Source organism: Mobula birostris, chromosome 11 (genome assembly GCF_030028105.1).
Source record: "Mobula birostris isolate sMobBir1 chromosome 11, sMobBir1.hap1, whole genome shotgun sequence".
Classification (NCBI taxonomy): Eukaryota; Metazoa; Chordata; class Chondrichthyes; order Myliobatiformes; family Myliobatidae; genus Mobula; species Mobula birostris.
In genome coordinates, this window is record NC_092380.1 from 23,021,218 (window position 1) to 23,048,162 (window position 26,945).

The following is a 26,945-nucleotide window of genomic DNA, read 5'->3' on the forward strand; positions in this document are numbered from 1 at the left end:
AGTGTAATCGCCTTACAATGCCAGTGATCACCAGTTGAAGTTTGATTCCCGCTGCTTAGGAAGGAGTTTGTACATACTCCCTGTGACTGTGTGGGTTTCATCCTGGCGCCCTGGTCTCCTCCCACATTCTGAAGACCTACAGGTTAGAGTTGTTGAGTTGTGGGCATACTGTGATGGCGTCTGAAGCGTGGTGTCGCTTGTGGACTGCTCCCAGCACAATTCTCGGATTGTGTTGGCTGTCGACGCAAAAAAGAATGATACATTTTGCTGTACGTTTCGATGTGCGCATGACAAATAAAGCTAATCTTCAAATCTTATCTTTATAAAGCTAATCTACAGCATTTGTGCTTAACATCCTGCATTACTGATTGGGTTAATGATTACAGTTTGTCTTCGGGCTAGAGATCCATCTTTAATTCCTATTATTCAGCATTGGGTTTATCTTGGTAACAGCTGCTTTCAATCTATGCCTGAACATCATGGATTCACGCTCAACTCCATAGACTTGAGTGTAAAGTTTAGTTGGATACTTCAGGACAGAATGAAAGTGATCCACTATTTGCGGCAAGGTTTGCTGTATTGAATGGATTTCAAGATCCATTAACGTTATTTTGAGAAGCAGCTGGAGAATTTTTCTCAGTGCCCTAGGAATGTTTATCCTTCAACCAGTAGCACTATACAAAACTAACTTGGTCATTCTATGGAGAGGAATGAACTGTTGACATTTTAGGCCGAGACAGATGAAGAGTCTTCCTTTCCAGTCATGATGAAGGATCTCAGCCTGACACATCAACAGTTTATTTCTCTCCATAGATGCTGCCTGACTTGCTGAGTTCCTCTAACATTTTACATGCGTTGCATTGGATCTCCAGCATCGGCAAAATTTCTTGTGGTTTATTACTTGGTTATTGCTACTGGTGGGATTCAGTCCTTAGGTTTAATGTCACATTTTCTACATGATAACTGTATTTCCTAAGTAATTGATGTAAATTTTTTTTTACGGCAGTTCTGAAGTTGGAACTTAACATGCTCTGTCAATGAGATATGAAGTGGGTTTGAAGCTTTTTGCCCTTTTCCCATGGCACTGTGGATCATCTCTCCTAATTTCTTAATCAATGTGTTTCCATGTTCGAAGGAGAAAAGTATGTCTATAATTACTGTGCAAGAGTGAAAAGAGAGTTTTATCAATTCTGCCCTTGAGCATCCTCTACTTGAACTAAAATAGTGGGGGAGATGGTCATCTTTGTTACTGTGAACTACTGTGTGTGTGTTTAGTGACTGTGGTGTGGTGGTAGGGGATTACAACACTGAAGTGGTTTCAATAAAGGGTAGACTGAGTAACTACAAGCTGACATTCACAAAAGGTGAATTATTGGAATAATTCTGGAGACTAGCATAAATCAAAACCAGGTATCATTGTAGATATATGAAATTCTGTAGATATTGAGCGCACAGACACAAAATACTGGAGGAACTCAGCAAGTCAGGCAGTATTTATGGAAGGGAATAAAGAGTCAATGTTTCAGTCTGAGATCCTTCATCAGGATAAGTTAATGGCCAAAGACAATTGGCATGGATCTATTAAAGGAAAATTCTAGCTTGATTGAACTTTTGTGAAGTAGCAAGGGTGATTGATGAGGGAAATAGCTTTGATCCATGAATTTGACAAATGGTAGATTGATCAGGAAAGTGAAAACTAGCAGAAAATGGCAAGCTGGATTAAATTTGGCTCTGTTATAGAGAATAATGTGTAATACTAAAAAGGAGATACAGTGGAGCTGGACTTAGTATCGTTTTTTGAGGTGTAGATTAAATATTTGGTGATTATATTAAAATTGATGGTGCTTGATCATTGGGAAGAAAGCGAACTTGTAAATATACTTCATTGTCGCCAAACAATTGATACTAGAATGTACAATCATCACAGCGATATTTGATTCTGCGTTACGCGCTCTCTGGAGTACAAATCAATAGTAAATAATAACAATTTAAATTATAAATCATAAATAGAAAATAGAAAAGGGAAAGTAAGGTAGTGCAAAAAAAACCGAGAGGCAGGTCCAGATATTTGGAGGGTACGGCCCAGGTCCGGGTCAGGATCCGTTCAGCAGTCTTATCACAGTTGGAAAGGAGCTGTTCCCAAATCTGACCGTACAAGTCTTCAAGCTCCTGAGCCTTCTCCCAGAGGGAAGAGGGACGAAAAGTGTGTTGGCTGGGTGGGTCGTGTCCTTGATTGTCCTGGCAGCACTGCTCCAGTGTGCGGTGTAAAGTGAGTCCAAGGATGGAAGATTGGTTTGTGTGATATGCTGGGCTGTGTTCGTGATCTTCTGCAGCTTCTTCCGGTCTTGGACAGGACAACTTCCATACCAGGTTGTGATGCTTTCTACGGTGCATCTATAAAAATTAGTGAGGGTTTTAGGGGACGGGCCAAATTTCTTTAGCTTTCTCAGGAAGTAAAGGTGCTGGTGGGCCTTCTTGGCAGTGGACTCTGCTTGGTTGGACCAAGTCAGGTCATTTGTGATATTGACCCTGAGGAACTTAAAGCTTTTGACCTGTTCCACTTGCGTACCACCGATGTAAATGGGGTCGTGCGGTCTGCTACTCCTTCTGAAGTCAACAACCAATTCCTTCGTCTTGCTGAAGTTGAGGGATAGGTTATTGTCTTCGCACCATGCCACCAGGTTCTTAATTTCCATTCTCTACTCAAACTCATCATTACCCAAGATACGGCCTACAATTGTGTCATCAGCAAACTTATATATTGAGTTCGATAGAAACTTGGCTACACAAGCATGGGTGTACAGTGAGTACAGCAGGGGGCTGAGTACACAGATTTGTGGGGCACTGGTGCTCAGAGTGATTGTAGAGGAGAGCTTGTCTCCTATTTTTACAGCCTGGGTCCTGTCTGTGAGGAAGTTGAAGATCCAGCTGCAGATCTGAGTGTTAAGGCCCAGGTTCTGGAGCTTAGGAATCAGTTTATTTGGAATGATGGTATTAAAGGCAGAGCTGTAGTCAATGAAAAGGAGCCTTAAATAATGAATGAATTAAAGGGGGTAGGTTTTTAAAAAGGCAAATATAACTTGGTCTTGTGAGTGTGAGATAACTAGGGAGAGCAAACTAGGCCAAGGAATATATATTAAAGATAGGATATTAAGAACAGAATTCATGTTGGCTTGCAATGGCAGGGACTGATTGGGAGGAGTCGGGCATGGTTTTGTGTAGAGGAGATCTTGTCTCACAAATCTGAGTTTTTGAGGAGTTAACTTAGAAGATTGAAGGTAGAGCAGTAAATGTGGTTTGCATGGTAAGGCATTTGGTTAGGAGCTGCATCTTAGACGGGTCCAGAAAGTTAATGTATAAGGGATCCGAGATGTATTGCCAAAACGGATCTGAAGTTGGTTGGTTGATAGAAGGCAAAGGGTAGTGGTGGATGGGTAGTGGTCAATAACTTTGGAACATGGGCTTAACTTAATCAGCTTTTCTGACAGCCAATCTTTAACAGATGATACATTACAGAGATTGGTACTGGGATCTTTTATTGTAAGTGACTTGGGTGAGACATGGGGGATATGGTGAGTAAATTTCAGGTGACATGGAAATTGCTGGAGTTGTAGGTAATAAAGAAGGTTGCTTAAGGATGTAGTGGGACACAGATCAGCTGGAAAGTTGGGTGGACTGGTGGAATGTGGAATTTATTCCAGACAAGTGTGAAGCAATTCACTTTGGAAAGCAAATTCTGGTAGGACAAATAGAATGAATGGCAGGAGCTTGGGAGCCATTGATGTACAGAGACATCTTGTAGTACAAGTCGATAGTTCCCTGAAAATACTGAACAGGTGAATGGGATGGTGAAGAAGGCTTGTGGTATGCATGCTGTCATAAACTGAGGAATTGAGTATCAGAGTTAGGGCTTTGTGTTTTGTACAACTGCAACATTGTTCAGAATGAATTTGGAGTGTTGCAAGCAGTTCTGGTTGCCACATTGAGGTAGTAATATGGAGAGTGCAAAAGAGATTCACTGGGAATGGAAGGTTATGCTTATAAGAGATTGCATAGGCTGGTATCTTATTTCTACTGGAATCTGTGAGGTAAGGGTTATAAAATTGTGAAGGGGATAGATTGTCAGAATCTTTATACAGGGTAGGAGAGTCTAGGACTAGAGGGCGCAGGTTTAAGGTGAGAGAGGAGTAATTTAGAGGAGACCTGTGTATTTAAATAGGAAAGGTGTAGAGGGGCCTGAGTCTTTTGCTGTCAATAGGATTGCTGCAGATGGACATCTTGGTTGGCATGGTGAAGGTGGACTGAAAGGCCCACTTCAGTGCTATAAGCTGCTTCAATGATCTCTGGATGAACAGCCAAACTTTGGGAGTCCGAGCTCATTGATTCCTGAAGGTGATGGTTTGTATAGAAGGGGTGTTTGCAAAGGCTCCTGAAACGTTTGCCCTTATCTCAGCCTTTGTGTTCTCTCCTTCAGCTGAATGTTAAAGCCATGCAGGACACCAGTGAGAATGATGTGATAGTGCTAGGACTGGCGAATTACGATTGAGGATACAGGCTTGGGGTTTCTTTTGAATGAGGGAGATTGAGGGTAAATTTCATTGAGCTGCATAAAGCTGTGAAAGGTTGAGATGGGGTTTTATGAATTTATTTCCTTATGAGGGTATAAATAGGTAAATACAAGCAGGCTTTTCCCTCTGAGATTGGGTGCTAGCACTAAAAGTCATAGGTTAAGGGTGAAAATTGAAATATTTAAGAGGAACCTGAGGAGAAATTTTTTCTCTCAAAGGGTGGTGCAAGTGTGGAAATGATGGATATGGATGCAATTTCAGCTTTTAAGAGTTTCTTGGATAAGCACATGGATGGAGAGGGGTATGGAGGGCTATGGTCCAGATGCAGGTCGATGGGATGAGATAGAATAACAGTTTGTGGTGGACTAGATGGGCTGAGGGGCCTGTTTCTGTTCTGTAAGTCTCTATGACAGCGATCAATAACTAGGGAATTAAGATTTAATTTAATTCGTAGAACGCTCAGGGTAGAATGAAGAAAAAAAGCTTTTTACTTGATCTGTGGTTGTATCTGGCTGAAAGGATAGTTGAAGCAAAAATCCTCACTGTATTTAAGTATTTGAACAGCTTTATGGTTATGTACTGTGAAGTTGAGATAGCCTACTTAGCTCCACTTACGGCTGACATCAGTAAGATAGGCCAAATGCTCAACTGTTGTATAAATTTCTGTAATTCTGTGAATCCTTTGGAATCACATTTATAAATCATTGTATTGGAGTTAGTGTAACTGAATGTGGGTGTTGAGTGGAACTGGTAACCAGTACCTGTAAAGACATTGTTTGTTAATCATTTTTTTTTCTCTCTCCTTAACTCCAAAGAACTCAACTTAATGCAAAACACACAATATGCTGGAGGAACTCAGCAGGTCAGACAGCAGGCTCCTTCTCTCTTCCATTCCAGTCCCGATGATGGGTCTTGGCCGGAAACTTCGACAGTTTATTCCCCTACGTAGATGCTGCCTGACCTGTTGAGTTCCTCCAACATTTTGTGTGTTGCTCTGAATTTCCAGTTTCTGCAGAACTGGAAAACTCAGGTTGGCTCTTTGGAAGTTTAGTTTATCGCCGAGCTTGGCAAAATGTTTGCAGAAGTTTCAGCTCCAATCGAGAAGCCATTATTAGTGTGCGGTTGATGGTCCAACTCCGCACTGACAATGGCTTCTCGATTGTAGCTGAAATGTCTGTAAACATTTTCCCAAGCTTGGTGATCAACCAAACTTCCAATCTGCAAAATCTTTTGTGTTTATAATCTCAACATAGTGTTTCATAGTCTCCAGCTTCTTCCAAGTAAAAATAAATAATTAATACATGAAATATTTTGGATTGAATGTATTTTTCTATAATCTTTTTCAATAAAAAAAAGTCTGACTGCGTATCTATTGTCAGTGCTTGAAGAAAAACTGGAACAGAATGAATCAATTTCAAGAAGACCAGAGCTTAGCAGATTATTTTTACCCATAATATTAAAATGTAGGATTAATGCCTATTTGATGCCTGCTGGCGCTTATCTATTGCTTTTTAGGACCTTGCTTTCACTCAGATTTAATTTATCATGCATCGATTTTGAGAAGCTGTGCACTAGAGTTGTTTGGCCACTTTGGTTCTGACCTGTCTGATGGCCCCTGGTGGTGTGTCCGAACACACAGTGGGGGAATGATCTCTTGTACAGTACTGCACCAGTGCATACATACTAATTTATTTTCCTTCTCTTTCAGCCTGGAGATGCTGTAGATTCTGAAATTGCAGGAGTGTCTATACTGCTTGAACACTCATTTGAATTTGGTAAGTTTATAACACAAGTGAGAATTGACCTTCAGTAATGAATATGGGGTAATAGTAGTTACAATTTTTGGTTAAGGTCATTACAGTGGATACTATGGAATGCTATTGAGAGCATCATGTTCCTAGGTGTGAACACCTCCAATAGCCCTTCCTACTCCAATCATATTGATTTTGCAGCCAAGAAAGCTCACCAACAGATTCCTTCTTCTCCAGCCCTTGACCTTTCCCACCCACCTGGCTTCACCTATCTCCTTCCAGCTAGTCTCCTTTCCCCTCTCCCCACCTTTTTATTCTGGCATCTTCCCCCTTCCTCCTCAGTCACAAAGAAGGGTCTCAGCTCCAAATGTCGATTGTTTATTCATTTCCATAGATGCTGCCTGACCTGCTGAGTTCCTCCAGCTTTTTGTGTGTGTTGCTTTGGATTTCCACCATCCCAGACTCTCTCGTGTTAGTCACCAACATGTCTGCTACCTTGGGAGGCAAAAGAAATTTGCCATGTCCCTGTTTACTCTTACCAGCTTTTATCAATACACCATAGAAAGCGTTCTGTCTGGATCAATAACAACTTGGTATGGCAACTGTACTGCACATGTCTGCAAGAAACTGTGGACACAGGTCAGCACATATCGGACACCTGTCTCGCCTCTATGGCTCTATCTAAACTTCTTGCTGCCTCAGTAAAGCAGCCAGCATAATCAAATACCCCAATCACTGCAGATATTTTCTCTTCTCCCCTCTGCCATTGGGCAGAAGATACAAAACCCTGAACGCACATACCACCATGCTCGAGAGCAGCTGCTATCCCACTGTCATCAGCCTCTTGAATGGACTTCTTGTATGATGTAAGGGACCCTTGACCTCACAGTCTACCTCATTATGATCTTGTACCTTATCATTTACCTACACTGCACTTTTTTGATAGCTTTTACACTTCATTTTGCATTGTTACTGTTTTACCTTATTCTAGCTGAAGCACACTGTGTAATGCTCTGATCTGTGTGAACAGTATGCAAGATAAGATTTCACTGTATCTTGGTATATTTGAAAACATAAACCAAACCAATATCAATATCCTCATCTCCTGGCAGCTTCATACACTAAAAACTGCTGTATCAAACATTCCTTTGACTGAAGATGTCATAAGGAACACAGACTTAAAGTTATTGATGAAAGAAAGAGGCGTAACCTGAAGGATTTAAAAAATAATTCTGCATTTGGTTAGGTTTGGGCAGTATTACAGTGGTGCTAGAAGGTTTGTGAATGCTGTAGAATGTTCTATATTTCTGCTTAAATGTGACCTAAAATGTGACCAGATCTTCATGTAAGTCCTAAAACTAGATAAAGTGAACCCAATTAAATAAGTAACACAAAAAGTTAAACCTGTTCATTTTTTTTATTGAGACAAATAATTTAATATTACATGTATTTGTTAGAAAAAGTTTGAGAACTTCTGGGGTAATGCCTTCTACATAAGCTATTTGGAGTCAGGTGTTCTAATCAATGAGATGAGATTGGAGGTGTGGGGTGTAGAAGTGTCCTGTCCTTAAAAAAAGACACACATAGTCAGGTTACTGACAGAGCCTGCTCTTCTCAAGAAAGATCTGTTTATGTACAATATGCCTTGATCAAGTCAACTTTCAGAGGACCTTAAAAGAAGAATTGCAGAGATGCATGAAGCTGAAAAAGGCTACAAAAGGATTTCCAAAGACCTGAGTGTTCATCAGTCCACATTAAGAGAAATTGTCTACAAATGGAGGAAACAGTACTGTTGCTACTCTCCCTAGGAGTGGGCGTCCTGCAAAGATCACACCAAGAGCTCAATGTGTAAAGCTGAATGAGGTGAAAAAGAACCCAAGGGTAACAGCAAAACTCCCGCAGAAATCTCTAGAACATGCTAAAGACTGTTCATGTGTCCACTATAAGAAAAACACTGAACAAGAGTGGTGTTCATGGAAGTACACCACGGAGGAAACCACTCCAAAAAAAATTGCTGCACGTCTCAAGTTTGCAAAAGACCACCTGGATGTTTTACAACACTTCTGGGACAATGTTCTGTACACAGATGAGACAAGAGTTGAACTTTTTGGTAGAAATGCACATTACTGTGTTTGGAGGAAAAAGGGCACTGCACACCAACACCCAAACCTCATCCCAAGTGTGAAGCATGGTGGAAGGAGCATCATGGTTTGGGGCTGCTTTGCTGCCTCAGGGCCTGGGCAGCTTGCAATCGTTAAGGGAACAATGAATTCAAAATTATATCAAGAACGCCAGGCATAGCAGTCTGTCACCTGAAGCTTAATCGAAGTTGGATAATGCAACAAGACAATGATCTGAAAGACAAGAGTAAATCAGCAATGGACGGAATGGTTTAAAAAGAAGAAAATTTGTGTTTTGGAATGGCCAAGTCAAAGTCCTGACCTTAATCCTATAGAAACGTTGTGGAAGGATCTGAAGCAAGCAGTTTATGCAAGGAAGCCGACCAACATCCCAGAGTTGAAGCAGTTTTGTAAGGAGGAATGGCCTAAAATTCCTCCAAACTGATGTGCAGGTCTGATCAACAGTCAATGGAAACGTTTGGTTGAAGTTATTGCTGTACAAGGGGTCACCCCAGTTACTGAAAGCAAAGGTTCACATACTTTTCCCAATAAATACATGTAATATTGGATAATTTTTCTCAATAAATAAATGAGCAAGTACAATGTTTTTTGTGTTATTTATTTAATTGGGTTCTCTTTATCTAGTTTAAGACTTACGTGAAGATCTGATTACATTTAAGATGATGTTTATGCAGAAATAGAGAAAATTCTACAGGGTTCATAAGCTTTCTAACACCACTGTATCTAATGGACATGATTCAGTAGTTGCCATGATAAGAAATTGCATTAATATGTGTATTAGTAGGGGTAATATAGCAGGTAGCGCAATGCTTTATAGTGAGAGTGATCATGATTGTGATCATGGGTCCCATTCCTGCTGCTGTCTGTAAGAAGTTTGTATGTTAACCCTGTGCCCGAGTGGGTTTCCTCCCATGTTCGAAAGACCTACATGTTTGTCCGGGTTTGTAAGTTGTGAGCATGCTATTAGTGCTGGAAGCATGGCGGCACTTTGCAGCCACCCTCAGACTGTGTAGGTCAGTGACAAAAAGACATATTTCACTGTATGTTTCAATGTACTTGTGACAAATAAAGCTAATCTCTATCTTTGAATGGGAAATAATTTGCCAAAATGTGGGAAGAACAGACAGTGGTGCTAACAATTGCTCTTTGAAAGAGCTGGTATGGACTCAATACTTGAAGTGGCCTCTTATTACTGTGTGATTGCATTAGTGGTTTATGATGAGTGAGCTGTCCTCTGTTGTGAGAGCAGTCATTGGATGGGGGAAGTTTCAGCCAACATTTTTATCGTTGCTGTTCAGAATCCAAGAGCAATATTTTGAAGTCAATAAATTCAGATACCCTTTGTTTATAGATCATCACAGAGCAATAAAGATTTATCTTTTCATTGTAGATGATAGCGTGCAATATAAAAAAAGAGGTTCATTTCTATGGAGACCAGGCCGTGAAAATGCCCTCACTCTAAACCAGATGCAACTGACAGAGGATGAAAGGATCAAACTCAGAGTAAGTAATACCAAGTCCTTGGATTCTTGAAGAGAAGTAGCTTCAAATTAGCAAATATGCATTTTGTTTTCTTTAGCCTTAACTTTTCTTTATTTTCCCTACAAGTTAGTGATTAGCTTTTAAATGTTTTTTTTTATTGCTATCATAGTGTCAAGCATTACTAAAACCTTTAGTTAGTAAGTTAACATGTTGTGACTATGCACATTAAGTAGTATAACTGAGCCCAGAAATTGCTAAGCGACTAATTATCATCGAGTTATATGTACCTATTTTTTTTTTGTTTATGTGGAAATACAATCTAGGACAGGCTCTTCCAGACCAACAAGCTGTGCTGCCCATTTAACCCTAGAATAATCACAGGACAATTTACTAATGGGTATACCTTTGGACTGTGAAAAGAAACTGGAGCACCGGGAGGAAACCCACACTGGTCATGAAGAAAACATAACAAGCTCCTACCAGATGATGCCAGAATTGAACTCCATTGATAATAGTTTTCTTAAAGAGCAATAAAGATGCATGGAAAATAATTTTGTTATCCACGTTAACTTCTCTATATCTGGTCATGATTTTGTGGGTATATTATGCAAAAGGTAGTTTCTGGACGTGACGAATATGTTAAACACTGTTATGTTGATTGTTTGCTCAGTATACTCAGTCTAGAATTTTATTTAATGGCTAGGTGATCTTTGTTTACATTTACAAAGCTTTATGCTTTTCAGTAATTATACATTTGGCCTTCCAAGTTAAAGTTCACAAAGTTACAGATGTTTGTAGGTTTGATGTTGGTATTGATGGTATGATCAAGTGAATAACGTAAGCATATTATAGTTTTGCATTTACCAGTGATGAGGTCCTAGTTAAACTCATTGGCTTTGCCATGTTATTTGCATGCCCAAAGCCAGACTCCTGAAAAGATCACCTGTTTTAGCACCGCGTACAAAATGCTGGAGGAACTCAGCAAGTCTGGCTTGGAGAGGAATCCTTGGAGAGGATTCCTCCAAATCCTTGGAGAGGAATAAACTTACAACGTTTCAGGCCATGACTTTTCATCAAGACCAGAAAGGAAGGGAGAACAAGCCAGATTAAAAAGATGGGGAGAAGGGATGGAGTACAGGGCGATAGGTGAGACCAGGTGTGGGAGAAGGTGGTTTGGTGGAGGGGGTGATGAAGTGAGAAGCTGTGAGGGAATAGGTGGAAGAGGTAAAGGCTGAAGAAGAAGGAATCTGGTAGGACAGGAGAATGAACTATGAAAGAAAGGGAAGGAGGAGCAGAACTAGAGGGAGCTGAGGAGAAGAGGTGAGAGGGAATAAAAAAGGAGGGAGCAGGGAGAAATTATCAGAAGATAAAAGAAATTGGTCCTCATGCCATCAGGTTGGAGGTTACCCAGACGGAATATGAGTGTTGCTCCTTTGTCTTGAGTTTGGCCTCATCGTAGCACTAGAGGAGGCCATGGACAGACCTACTTTAACACTACCTCTCCGTCATTTTATACCCCTTGCCAGTCTCAGTCCTGATGCAGGGCTTTATCCTGAAACGTTGACATTTCCTTCTGCAGATGCTGCTCAACCCACTGACTTTCTCCTGGAGATTAATTGTTGCTCCTGATTCCAGCTTCTGTGGTCTCTTGTGCCTCATCTATTCTGAACCTTGTAGTGGGAGGAGATTAGTGGGCAAGCAGAATGATTCAAAGATGTGCTTGGAGCTTCTATGAAGACGATTCTATTGTCCCCTGAGAATCTGCCCAAAGTGGAAGAGGAGTGCTTGGGATGCATTGAGAACAGGAATTCTGCATTGGGACATACTACAAGAACAATGGAAGGAGAACCACCTAACAATTCCAAAAGTGTTTTCATTAATCAAGTTTTTAACTTGGATATCATTTGCCAATGATTACACAGTAGCTTAGCAGTTAGCATAACAGCTTGTAGTGTCAGCTGTAAAATTGGGGTTCAGTTCATTCTGTTGTCTGTCGGTGGTTTGTGCATTCTCCTCGTGGCATGTGCATTTCCTCCGGGTGCCCTGACTTTCTCCCATATTCCAAAGATGTATGGGTTAGGGTTAGTAACTTATAGGTTTGCTCTGCTGTTGCAGGAAACATGGCAACTCTCAGCACATCTCAGACTGTGTTGGTCTTTGACACAAACAAAGTATATTTCAATATACATGTGATAATAAAGCTAATCTTCTTATCTTTTAACATTTGTATGTCTTTCATTCTGCAGGATATGGCTAGTACAGACGGGTTGTACCGAATTAGAATCCCAAGGAAGCCAGGCAGTGAGAGCTCCACCTTGGATTATGTATCATCCTTTGTTCGAGTGGTAGGCATCAATAAAATTACATGAGCTACAAATTCACCCAAAGAGTGTTTGCAGAATATTTCAGAACATTGTAATAAATCTTTTGGTCTAGTTGTATTGTGACCTGGCATCTGAAACTTATTTCAGAAGCAACTTCCATTGTACATGGTAGTTTCAAGATCAATATTCAAGATTATTTATCACGTGTACATCAGAACATAGAGTGAATAGTGTCATTTGCGTTAATAATTAGCATTCAGTTCAGTGAAGCTCTCATCACCCTTTGCTTTAAGCACCATAATACAAGGAGAAATTTGACTAACTGTAATTACGTTGAGCACCATTTTGTGTCAATCCTTGACAAATTATTTTAGTTGGTGTGGGTCAGGGTGGGAAGTGGTAGCATAAAAGGAGAACATTGAGTGTGGAAAGATGGGTGTGGTCACAGAAAACTCTGATTTACTTGGTGAGTTTCTGGTTGGATTCCTCTAGCTGCGTTTACGGTATTAGTACCCTTGACTCAACAACGGTGAAATTTTATTGCACTACATCAGTAAGACTCTAAGACATGGAAGCAGAATTAGGTATTTGACTGATTTATTATCCCTCTCAACTCCATTCTCTTTCCTTCTCTCTATAACCTTTGATACCCTTACCAATCAGGAACCTATCAACCTCCGCTTTGAATATACCCTATGAGTTGGCCTTGACAGCCGTCTGTGGCAATGAATTCCACTGATTCACCACCCAGTGGTTAAAGAAATTTCTCCGCACCTCTATTCTAAAGTAGGCTCAGTATCTAACCATTTCTTTTTTTAAAAAAAATTATCTTTTAAGTTTAAATCTACTGATTATGATCTGAAACTTCCATAATTTCTTGAACCTCTGCCCCGTACTGATGCTGCTCAACCTGTTGCATTCCTCCAGCAGATTGTTAGTTGCTCCCGATTATAGCTTCTGCTTCTCTTGTGTCTCTTGCAATTCTGCGAGAATATTGGTAAATCTGTCCATCTCCTTTAATTGGAGAATTAATGGACAGTGTATAAGAGCATAAAATATGACAATGCAATACAGGTAACTTTAGCTCACAATATTGTGCCAACCTTTTAACCTACTCGTAAGATCAATCTAACCCTTCCCTCCTCCATTTTTCATCCATGTGCCTACCTATGAGTTTCTTAAATGCACTTAATGTATCTGCCACTACCACCACTTCTGGCAGAACATCCTATGCACTCACCACTTTCTGTGTAACAAAAAGAAATTTGCCTCTGACATCCACTCTTTGCTGTCCTCCAACCACCTTAAAATTACATCGCCTCATATTAGCCATTCCCGCCCTGGGGAAAAGTCTCTGGCTATCCACTCAATACCTGTTATCATTTTGTACTCCTCTATTAAATCACCTGTCATCCTCCATTGCAAAGGGAAAAGCCCTAGCTCACTCAACCCATCCTTGTAAGACATGCTCTCCAATACAGGCAGCATCTTGGTAAATCTCCTCTGTGTCCTCTCTAAAGCTGAACATCGTTCCTATAAGAATACTGTTGCTAGACTACTAAAACTAGGATGGGGGGAGCATATCACTCCAATACTAGCTACTTTGCATTGGCTTCTAAGATCTGTTAGAATTAATTTTAAAATTCTCTTGCATGTTTTTTTTAAAGCTCTCTATGGCCTGGGACTGGAGTACATCACAGAATCCCTTTCATTTTATAGTACTGCCCGAGCACTCAGAACTTCTTCTGCCGGTCTCTTAAATCTAAGCAATCTCCCTCAAGAGATTATTGGCAAGTCAGCTTTTTTGAACTAAACTGTGGATTTCAGTACCTAAAACAATAAGGGATGCAGACTCAGTTGGCACTTTTATACGCCAGCTCAAAACTTATTTATTTAATTTTGACTTTAACTTTTCAAAACCCGGACTCCAGCAATGACCATGGACATATTCAAAACCCGGACTCCAGCAATGACCATGGACACCTTCACAGCGATTGCGCAACCACCAACTGCGACGCCAGCCTTGAACTCCAGGCCGGGTCTTTATGTGCTGCTGTTGTGACTCCCGTCTCCCCTTCCCCCACCACCACTCCGCAGCCCCGTCTTCCTCAGATCCCACCGTCAACCCCTGGGCCCTCAGAAGCTCCATCTTCCTCTCACCCCAACCCTCCCCTCTCCATTGACACCCCCAGCCTCCCCCCTCCCCCTCTGATCCCAGCTCTCATTCGTGCCGGGTCTTTACCATCCCCTCCGACCTTCAACTGTCGGAGGCAGAACGCTCTGTCCTCAGTAAGGGCCTCACCTTTGTCCCCCTTCGCCCACACCTCAGCGAGTTCCGTGTTCGCCACGATGCGGAACTTTTCTTCCGCCGTCTCCGTCTCCGAGCCTACTTCTTCGGCAAGGACTCTTCCACCCCCACCGATGACCCCTTCTCCCGTCTTCAACCCTCCTCTTCTTCATGGACACCCTGCTCTGGTCTTCTGCCTGCTCTGGTCTTCTGCCTGCTCTGGATCTCTTTATCGCTAACTGCCAACGGGACATCAACCGTCTCGACTTCACCGCACCTTGTTCCCATTCCAACCTCACTCCTTCGGAACGCTCTACTCTCCGCACTAATCCTAACCTTATTATTAAACCCGCCAATAAGGGGGGTGCTGTTGTAGTCTGGCGTACTGACCTCTACCTTGCCGAGGCACAGCGACAACTCGCGGATACCTCCTCTTATTTATCCCTCGATCGTGACCCCACTAAGGAGCACCAGGCCATTGTCTCCCACACCATCACCGACTTTATCCGCTCAGGGGATCTCCCATCCACTGCTACCAACCTTATAGTTCCCACACCCTGCACTTCCCGTTTCTACCTCCTACCCAAGATCCACAAACCTGCCTGTCCTGGCCAACCTATTGTCTCAGCTTGCTCCTGCCCCACCGAACTCATTTCTGCATACCTCGACACTGTTTTATCACCCCTTGTTCAATCCCTTCTGACCTATGTTCGTGACGCTTCTCACGCTCTTAAACTTTTCGATGATTTTAAGTTCCCTGGCCCCCACCGCTTTATTTTCACCATGGATGTCCAGTCCTTATATACTTCCATCCCCCATCAGGAAGGTCTCAAAGCTCTACGCTTCTTTTTGGATTCCAGACCTAATCAGTTCCCCTCTACCACCACTCTGCTCCGTCTAGCGGAATTAGTCCTTACTCTTAATAATTTCTCCTTTGGCTCCTCCCACTTCCTCCAAACTAAAGATGTAGCTATGGGCACCCGTATGGGTCCCAGCTATGCCTGCCTTTTTGTTGGGTTTGTGGAACAATCTATGTTCCGTGCCTATTCTGGTATCTGTCCCCCACTTTTCCTTCGCTACATTGATGACTGCATTGGCGCTGCTTCCTGCACGCATGCAGAACTCGTTGACTTTATTAACTTTGCCTCCAACTTTCACCCTGCTCTCAAGTTTACCTGGTCCATTTCCAACACCTCCCTCCCCTTTCTAGATCTTTCTGCCTCTGCCTCTGTCTCTGGAGACAGCTTATCCACTGATGTCTACTATAAGCCTACTGACTCTCACAGCTATCTGGACTATTCCTCTTCTCACCCTGTCTCTTGCAAAAACGCCATCCCCTTCTCGCAATTCCTCCGTCTCCGCCGCATCTGCTCTCAGGATGAGGCTTTTCATTCTAGGACGAGGGAGATGTCTTCCTTTTTTAAAGAAAGGGGCTTCCCTTCCTCCACTATCAACTCTGCTCTTAAACGCACCTCCCCTATTTCACGTACATCTGCTCTCACTCCATCCTCCCGCCACCCCACTAAGAATAGGGTTCCCCTGGTCCTCACCTACCACCCCACCAGCCTCCGGGTCCAACATATTATTCTCCGTAACTTCCGCCACCTCCAACGGGATCCCACCACTAAGCACATCTTTCCCTCCCCCCCCCCTCCCCGCATGCTGCAGGGATTGCTCCCTACACAACTCCCTTGTCCATTCGTCCCCCCCATCCCTCCCCACTGATCTCCCTCCTGGCACTTATCCGCGTAAGCGGAACAAATGCTACACATGCCCTTACACTTCCTCCCTTACCACCATTCAGGGCCCCAAACAGTCCTTCCAGGTGAGGCAACACTTCACCTGTGAGTCGACTGGGGTGATATACTGCGTCCGGTGCTCCCGATGTGGCCTTTTATATGTTGGCGAGACCCGACGCAGACTGGGAGACCGCTTTGCTGAACATCTACGCTCTGTCCGCCAGAGAAAGCAGGATCTCCCAGTGGCCACACATTTTAATTCCACATCCCATTCCCATTCTGACATGTCTATCCACGGCCTCCTCTACTGTAAAGATGAAGCCACACTCAGGTTGGAGGAACAACACCTTATATTCCGTCTGGGTAGCCTCCAACCTGGTGGCATGAACATCGACTTCTCTAACTTCTGCTAAGGCCCCACCTCCCCCTCGTACCCCATCTGTTACTTATTTTTATGCACACATTCTTTCTCTCACTCTCCTTTTTATCCCTCTGTCACTCTGAATATACCTCTTGCCCATCCTCTGGGTTTCCCCCCCCCTTGTCTTTCTTCCCGGACCTCCTGTCCTATGATCCTCTCGTATCCCCTTTTGCCTATCACCTGTCCAGCTCTTGGCTCTATCCCTCCCCCTCCTGTCTTCTCCTATCATTTTGGATCTCCCCCTCCCCCTCCAACTTTCAAATCCCTTACTCACTCTTCCTTCAGTTAGTCCTGACGAAGGGTCTCAGCCTGAAACGGCGACTGCACCTCTTCCTACAGATGCTGCTTGGCCTGCTGCGTTCACCAGCAACTTTGATGTGTGTTGCTTGATTTTAACTAACTTCTTTTTGTCTTTTATTTTCATGTTTGCACTTTATCCCATTGTAGATCCTCTATATGAAAAGTTCTCTCTATATAGGTTATTATTATCATAACGAGGCAACCAGAGCTGAAATTAGTGGGACTATGGGAATTAGTGGGAGTAAATCATTCAGCCCCTTGACTGATCTTATACCTCAATTCCACTTTCACATGCAAATACTATATGCCTTGATTTCCATTGTATCTTAAGAATCTGTTGATGGTCTGTCACAAACATATAATTTATTAATCTCTGTCTTGATCATGTGTGTGGGGAGTGAATGAAGATTGAGTGCTGTTCCTTAGAAATTGTATTCCTCTATTGATCTAGTGAAGCAAAGGAGGTCCTGAGATTGGTGAGTAGAGGCAGGAATACAAAAGCCATGAAGTTCAACCAAGACAACAGTTATGTGCAAAGTGCCCATTTCTGGTAACTGCACTTTAAGAAGGATGTGTATGCTCTGGCGCTGCAGGGGGGTCTATTAGATGGGCAGTGAGGCATTTCTGCTATAAGATTACTTTGGGCAAGCTGCTGTTCTCCTTGGAGCAAGAGACTTGACAGGAGAATTGACAAGTGTTCAAAATTTTGGTGGTATAAGTGCAAGGATGTTGTTTCCATTAACAGGTAGTTTAGGATAGGGGGAGGGGGGCATAGATTTAAATTTTCAGCTAAAATATGACAGAAACCTTTTTTAAAACTTAAAATAGGTAAGGGCAAGAATTTGCTGCTTGCAAGATGGAAACAGTCAGTGGCTTCAAAGTCAATTTGTTCGGCACTTGGGAGATAAAATCAAAGAACATGTATTATCAAGCTATGTGTCACTAGATACTACCCTGAGATTCATTTTCTTGCAGGCATTTACAGGAAAATAAAAAAATAGAATAGAATTAATGGAACACTACATGTGCACCAATGTGTAAAAGAAGACAAATTGTGTGGAAAATATAAATAATACTGAGAACATGAGCTTAAAGAGTTCTTGAAAGTGAGTCTGTAGATTGCAGAATCATTTCAGAGTTGAGGTGAGTGAAGTTATCCACACTAATCTGCAGTGGGACACATCATTGTTCCATTATCATGAATTCTTCAGCTCTGATGCCACAAATTTGGAGATTTGGAGCAGGAACTGAAAAGGTTCACAGATAGGACTAAACCTTAGTGGTGAGTGATTTGAAGATGGGACTTTGACTTTGGCCAGCACTCATGTCTAACATACGTAGTTCATAGTTCTTATCTGTGAAATTATGGCAACACAAATAGTTTCTTTAGCCAGAGGTTGATGAGTCTGGAATTCATTGCCACAGATGGCAATGGAGGGGGTAAATTTAAAGCAGAAGCTGTTCAGTTCTTCATTTAGTAAAGGTGTCAACGTTATGGGGAGAAGGCAAGAGAATGGAGTTGAGAGGGATTATACATCAGCCATGATGGATGGTGGAGCATACTTGAAGGGCTGAATGGCCTAATTTGTTCCCATGTCTAATGGTCTTTTTTTTTTGTAATTCAAATTTTTATTATTATTTATTCTTGTTTTACAAAGTGGCAGAGCATGTTATAGAGCAGATAGAGTACAGCATATTTACACAGCCATCCCATGACAGGAAAACAAGTACAACTTAGAAACAGAAAGAAGTTCTAATTTGTTTAAATTGACATACAACCAAAATTGATCCCACGCATCTTGCACTTTTCCCTCACTGTTAATTCTTCCCAACATGTGTTCATACGATGAAATCTTAATCATTTCCGTAGTCCATTCCTTCACAGTGGGACATCTGGGTTTTTTCCAGTTTTGCAATATAATTCTTTCAGCTGTGATGAGACCCACCTTTAAAATAGTGAACTTGTCATTGTTTACATTAGGTATCATTGTCCTTTCACCCAGGAGACAAAGCCGTGGGCACAAGGGCAGTGTGGAACCCGACCAGTTCCCCAACAGATCAAGAACTTTACACCAAAATGGACGAACCATGGAACACTCTCAAGTCATGTGAAAATATGTGCCCACCTCATTTTTACATTTCCAGCATAAATTATTATCAACAATCCCCATTTTGTGGAGTCTAGTTGGTGTCCAATAATATCTGTGTACTATCTTATATTGAATAATTTTCTCTCTCGCTTTCCTAATATGTCTACCCACATTTGATAAAATATTAGACCACTCATTATCTTCAATATCGCTTTCAAGATCCTTCTGCCATACTGCTTTGAGATTGTTACACGATTCACCCACAGAATGCTTGAACATTTTATAAAACGCTGATACTTTATGAATTTCCTGTGGTAATGTAAAGTATTCAGTTAAAGAGTTACTTTGTGGGTCATCATTCTTGAGTATGCTACTAACGCAATGTCTTATTTGCAAATACTTCCAAAAATTTCCTTTATCTACAAGGTTGTATTTCCTCTGCAAATCCACATATGACATAAAAATCCCATTCTCATAGAGATCACCTATTGTATTTACACCTTCAATCTTCCATTCTTTCCAATACACCATTCTTTTTCCAATGCGTATCTCAGGGTTATTTCAGAGCGAGGAGTATAACTGGTTTAAATGTGACATTCTACAAGCTTTATGAATTGTACTCCACATACTCCTTGAGTGAAATAGTATAGGATTTAGATTAGTCTTGTTTTCCACATGTTGTGAGAGGATGTTAAGGGGAGAATGTGGTGCAGCCAGGCTCTGTTCTATAATTACCCAATCTAAGTCAACATCAGCCCTGTCCCAATGTTTAGCTAATTTGGTCATTTCAAAGGATAATTTCTTTTCAAATCTTTTTATTGTTATATTATACAAAAGAAATAACACGCGTACTTTGAGGTAACAACACTTACAATGTCTCAAAAAAGACATTATCTTAAAGATTGAAAAAAAAATTTGTGATAACAGAAAAAACCTACTAAGCAGAATAGTGAGGAAAAAAAAAGAACCCATTTGGTGTACAACCCCAGAGCCATGCGTCATACAAAAAGCTTCTAAAAATAAACATCAAACCACCAGCAAGAAAAGAAAATATACCAAAAAATTTACAATTAGATTGTGGAAAATATCTATCAATTAGCTCCAATGATAATAACAAGCAAATGAGCCCCATCTTTTCTCAAAATCAAATATAGGTTCAAAGGTTCGACTTCTAATTTTCTCCAAACTAAGACATAGCATCACTTGAGAGAACCATTGTGACAAAGTGGGAGCTGATATATCCTTCCACTTCAACAAAATGAACCTCCTAGCAATCAATGTAACAAATGTAATAACGTGTTGGTCAGACACAGAAATACCATGAAGATTTTGAGGAATTATTCCAAAAAGCACAGTTAATTTATTAGGTTGTAGATTAATTTTAAGTGCTTTAGAAATTGTTAAGAAAACCGACTTCCAGAACTGTTTCAATGTAGAACAAGACCAAAACATATGTGTCAGTGTAGCTGTCTCAGTTTTACATCTATCACAATGACTATCAACATTAGGAAAGATTTTAGAAAGTCTCTCCTTTGTCAAATGATAACGATGTACAATTTTAAATTGAATCAATGAATGGCTAGCACAAATTGAAGAAGAGTTAACCAACTTCAAAATCCGCATCCAATCCTCCATCATAAAAGTCAAATTGAGTTCCTTTTCCCAATCCTGTTTAATCTTAGATAAAGGACGCTTATCCATTGTAATAATAAATTATAAATTCTTCCAATAGAACCCTTGATTGAAGGATTCGTACTCATAATAGTATCTAACAGGACAGCCTCCAATATTTAAGGAAAATTACTTAAATATTTTTGTAAAAAATATCTAACTTGAAGGTATTGCAGAAAGTGTGAGTATGAAAGAGAATATTTATCATTTAATTGTTCCGAAGAAATCAATCTATCTTTAAATAAATCCAAAAAAGAATTAATACCTTTATTTTTCCAAAGTGATCAAAGGATAATTTATATGCCCTGACATCTGGTAGACTGAGTCCACCCATGTCCCTGAACATACACATCTTACTCATATTAATTCTGGGCTTCTTATCCCATAGAAAATCCCTGATAATTTTGTTGTACTGCTTGTAGATCAAATCTGATATATTTAAAGGAAGCATCATAGAAAGATAGTTAAACTAGGTACAATGACCATTTTAACTACATTGATTTTATCCCAGAGTGACAGTCTCAGTGCCCCCCACTTATCCAGATTATTTCTTATCTTACTCAATAATGGGTCATAATTTAAAGCAATTATTTCATCCAAATTCTGACTAAGTTTGACCCCTAGATACTTCAATCCAACTGGCACCCATCTGAAATTAAACTGAGATACTGAGTTTGAAAAACACAATTTTGACATTGGCATAGCCTCAGATTTATTGCAGTTGATTTTATAATGAGATACCTCAGAGTATAATTGAATTGTTTTCATTAGTGGGGGTAAGGAGTTAGAAGGGTCCCGAATCAGTAATAAACTATCGTCAGCCTATAGCATCAGCTTATGCTCCTTTCCACCTCCCTTCACTCTGACACTTGGATCTGCTCTAATCATGATTGCCAGTGGTTCCAAAAAAATCGTAAATAACAGTGGGGAGAGGGGGCAGCCTTGGCGTGTACCCCGTGAGATGTTGAAAAATGGGGATATGATACCATTTGTAATAAGTGCAACCTTAGGGTTTTTATACAAAATTCTAATCCATTATTTAAAGATAGAGCGAAACCCAAAGAATGACAAGGCTGTGGTTAAAAATCTCCACTCAACCCTGTCAAAGGCCTTTTCGGCGTCCAGGGAGATGGCAGTAACTGGGATACTACTTGGGGAGTTCTGCCATATTAAGTGCAGTAATCTCCTTAAATTGTCAGTTGAGGATCTGCCTTTAATGAAGCCAACCTAGTCAGTATTAATTATAGATGGCAATACTTTCTCTAATCGCAAAGCCAGTATTTTAGTCAGTATCTTACAGTCCACATTAGTTAAGCTTATAGGCCTATAATTGGAAGGATCTATTGCCTCCCTGCCTTTTTTTGGGATCAATGATATTAATGCTTCATTAAATGTATTCGGTAAAGATTCCAAATTAAGTGCTTCTGAATAGATTTTTATTAGAATAGGAGCCAATATGTCCAGAAATTTCTTATAATATTCAACTGGGAAGCCATCCATACCTGGAGATTTCCCCATTTTCATAGCCACAATAGCTCGTCTGACCTCATCTTCAGTAACTGGGGCATTCAAGGACTCAGCTTGTTGTGGGGATAATGTAGGCAATTTTATGTTAGCAAAAAACTGATTCAGCTCCTGGTCATGGTTAAAGGGTGATGCATATAGGTGTTCATAGAACTGTCGAAAGACTTCATTTATTTCTTTAGATCATGACACTAATGTATCCCCTTTCTTAATTACAGATATAACACTATTCGTATTCTGCTGCCTTAAATATCGTGACAGCAGCTTACCAGCTTTGTCACCACCTTCGCAGAAACTTGTTTTTGATCTAAATAATACATATTCTGCTTCTTTGTTATATATGTTATTTAGCTGGAATTTCAAATTCCACAGATCTTTGTATAAGTCATTGGTATATTGTCTTGCTAAAACCTTTTCCAATGTGGTTATTTCTGCCTCCAGATTTTTTATTTGCTCCATACTTTCTTTCTCCCTTTTAGATGTTTGTGCTATTAATTTTCCTCTTATATACACCTTGGATGCCTCCCATACCGAGGACAGCTTTACTGTGGTCCCTGCGTTCAATTCAAAAAACGAGTCAGATCCTCAGCCAGCTTATCACTGAAATCCTCATCTTTTAACAGCATGGTATTTATTCCCCTCCTTCCCTTTTCAGTATTTAAATCAATTTGAATTTCAACAGGTGCATGGTCTGATAATGCTATCGGCCAATTTTACAGTCTATCACCTGTTCAACAATGGAGTTGGATATTAGAAAAAGATATATTCTAGAGTAGGATTTATGTCGATGAGAGAAAAATGTATATTCTTTTCTGGATGGATTCACCAATCGCCATATATCCACCAGACCAATATCCTCAATAAATTGATGTAAGGCAGCCCTGTCCCTGGGTACTGGTGATGTCGGTAATTTGCTTTTATCAATAACAGGGTCCATTACTTGGTTAAAGTCTCCTGCTAAAATTATTTTTCTTCCTTGGTGCCTAAAATTTCGTTCACCTTGCTAAGAAAGTCTGGGTCTTCCTTATTAGATGCATATATGTTACAAAGTACTACTTTCACCCCATTAATAAGTGCATCTATACAAATTATCCTGCCTGCCTTGTCTTTAAATTCTTCAAGCAATACAAAATTAAGTTTTTGGTTAATTAAAATCATTGTCCCATTTTGTTTGCTATTAAGTGATGAATAGAATACCTGGCCCACCCAATCTCTTCTAAATTTCAGTGCTTCAACATCTTTAAAATGTGTTTCCTGGACAAATGCAACATCAATTTGTTTACCTTTAAGGTATGATAAAATCTTTTTCCTCTTGATTGGGTTTCCACACCCATTAATGTTCCATGATATGAAATTAACCATTTTCATGTACATATGTGCAAAAATATACAAAAATATACATTTTCCCAGATGGCTGATTCTGGAATGCAATAACTCCGAAAAAATAGTCCAAAAAAAAACCCTGCTGTACTCTATCCCCGTGCTCAATTATTACCAAAAAACACTGCAAATACTGCGCTCTCAAACAACAAGTAAACAACCAACATAACCCAAAAACATATAAATAATATATTCCTGCCAGATTAACTAACAAATAAAAACAAACAGGCAAGATAAGCTCCACAAAGAAACAGAAAAGAAAAAGACACATGATATGGTCCGCAAAGTGCCGTGCCAGCTAGCAAGCCTCAGCCTAATCAGACCGCTTCATCCAGCTCCCCACCCACTCTGTTATACCTAAAAAGTTATCTCCACCTATTACTGTGATCAAATCCTGTCTCTCAGTCAATGCCAGTGCCACAGTTTTTCTGAATGAATTTCTCTGCTTCTGCAGCAGTAGTAAAGAACTTGTTCTTTCCTTTTCACGTGAAGCGTAGAACTGCTGGATAAGCAAGTGTGTACCTCACGTTGACTTTTTGCAGCATTTTCCAAGCCATAGTAAATGCCCTCCATTTTTCAGCCAATTCTCTGGACATATCTGGAAAGAAGGAAACTTTGCATCCCTCCCACTCAACTCCTCTCTTTGCTTTGGCCGATTGTAGCACTTCCTCTCTGGCCGAAGAGCACAAGAATCGCATTAGGACCAGCCTGGAGTGGCGGTGCAGGGCAGAATGGGATCCTTGCCTGGCCTGGGAGCGGAGGCCAGATGCGCCCTCTCAATCTCAAACTCTGTGTTCAGTTTGATGCCAAATCCTTTGGACATGGTTCTTTACACACATTAAATCAGACTGCCTGTTTCTGCACCCTCCTTTAGACTGATCAGCCTGACGTTGTTACGTCTGCTCCAGTTCTCAAGCTCCTCGACATGGTTCCACAGCAGGTGCAAGCGTTTATTATTCTGCTCGCTGGCACCCACCAGTTGCACAGTGGTGTCCTCCATGCTAGAGAGGTGGCCCTTGGTTTCTGTCAACCTCTCCTGAATGGCATTGACAGAGTTCTTCAACTCCGTTGTCGTTTCCTTAATCATCGATACATCAACAGCTACCACGAGTAGAGTGGAACTCATACGACTAACCTCAGACAGTAAATTCTCCATGTTGGAGCCTTGGTCCGTCTGTGTCGTTAGCATGGCTTGAACTTCAGATTGTGGCCTCTGTCTTGTAGCCACGTGGTTTGCTGTAGTGCTCTTAGGTCTAAGGCATCGTACCGAATTATCTCTCAAAGTTGTTATTAGCCCTTTTAGTGAAAAAAACGAACAGTTTTTAACTGCAATACAGCTGTATCCAGACAAAGCGGGATAAATATGCTCTAATTAATAGAATTTCATGGTGGGTTGTCGGAGCTCCGCTAACGTGCAACCATCTTGCCCGGCACCCACGTGACTCCCCCTAATGGTCTTATTTTAAAAAACTGTTTATCCCTATGCACTGCTGGCGATGTACAGTATCACTAACAGCATATCTCAGTCCAGGTTAAGGCACATATATACAGTTAAAAGGTTACATGGGCAGTTGAAAGGAGAGAAAAATCATAAGAGAAAATAATTAAGACTGACAAGTTGGTCCAGAATTTGATAGATAATGTTATTTAAAGAACATAATAGTGAGGCTAAAGATGCAATGCAAATAGTCTGTGGAGATGCAGTAGGTGGACACAATATAACATCAGTAGCTTTTGTATTTGAAATTTGCTTATTTATTATGATTGTACAGTTATATATCAGTCAGCTTATTGGATGTCTTACTATATTTAAGCTAGTGGTTAGCATACCGCTTTACAGTGCCAGTGATCGGAGTTCAGTTCCTGTGGCTGTCTATAAGGAGTTTGTTCGTACTTCCTGTCGCCATGTGGGCTTTCTTCCGCATTCCAAAGACTTTTGGGTTAGGATTAGTAAGTTGTGGGCATGCTATGTTGGTACCAGAAGCATGGCTAGACTTGTTGATGTGGGCAATGCATTTCACTGTATGTTTCAATGTTTCTATGTACGTATGCCAAAAAAGTTAATCTTTTATTTTTAAATTTTAATCTCATATATATGAGCTTTTATATATGTTTTCACATTAGTCATTTCATTGTTATCTTCATATATATATATATATATATATATATATATATCAACTATATCAAACAGACAAGTTAAAGTTGAGTTTACTGTCAAATGCACAAGTGCAATGAAAAACTAACTTGGAGGAGCATCACAGGCACACAGAATCAGATAAGCAGCATTCGCAAGAAAAACATAAAGTAAACATGTTATTCGCATGCTGTAGACATTTAAAGGTGGATGAACAGTGCCCAAAATGTTTAATTATATGAATAATTATTTTGTTTTATATTGGGAGTTAACAATCGACAGCAGGCAGTGAATATTGTGAACTGGTATTACAGGTTACTCTTAGTGTAGAGAAGGAATGGTATCGAAATACTGTATTTAGGTCTTCAGTTGGGTTTTCTGGGCAGCTGTTTTCACTGGTTTCCAGGCTGATTTTTCTCTCCCTTTCTCTCTGGCCTAGGTGTAACTTTACCTTTCCCTGTGTACCTGATTACAAAATTCAGGTATATCGAAAACCACTTATGAACTATGCAAGGAATTTTTAACCTTTACCCTCTCAAATATTAATCTCACCTATTTCTCTTGCTTCTGGTAATATCTCCCTCTCCCTTTCTCTGTTTTTTTTTGTTCCCCTTTCTGGCTCCCATCTTACCCCTTATCCCCACCTGCATATCACTCGCCTCTGGTTTCCCTCCTTCCCTTTCTCCCATGGTCCATAAGATCCAAGATTACAAGACGTGGGAGCATAACTAGGTATGTACTTCAGCCATTTGAGTCTGCTCTACCATTCCATTGTGGCTGATTTATTATCCCTCTTAACCCCATTCTCATGCCTTCTCCCCATATGCTTTTGTGCCCCAACTAATCAAGAACCTATCAACCTTCACTTTAAGTATATCCAATGACTTGGCCTCCATTGTGAATTTCACAGATTCACCACTCTGGCTAAAGGAATTCCTCCCCATCACTGTTCTAAATGGGTGCCCTTGTATTCTGAGGTTGTGCCTTCTGGTCCTAGACTCCCCCACTATATATAAACATTGCCTATCAACTCTATTTAGGTCTTTCAATATTTGGTAGGTTTCAGTGAGATACTCCCAGCAAGTACAGGGGCCCAGAGCAATTAAACATTCCTCATACGTTAACTCATTCCT

The 26,945-nt window shown here is 40.7% G+C and overlaps 1 protein-coding gene across 3 annotated transcripts in view; it reads left to right on the plus strand.

Moving 5' to 3' along the window:
- Nucleotides 1–26,945, plus strand: part of emc10 (ER membrane protein complex subunit 10) — a 155,891-nt gene that overhangs the window by 15,615 nt on the left and 113,331 nt on the right. For all 3 annotated transcript variants that reach the window (XM_072271912.1, XM_072271913.1, XM_072271914.1), the window contains exons 2-4: nt 6,277–6,343; nt 9,851–9,963; nt 12,189–12,287. In XM_072271912.1, the coding sequence (XP_072128013.1) occupies nt 6,277–6,343; nt 9,851–9,963; nt 12,189–12,287 (279 nt within the window). The remainder of the gene's footprint in view (nt 1–6,276; nt 6,344–9,850; nt 9,964–12,188; nt 12,288–26,945) is intronic.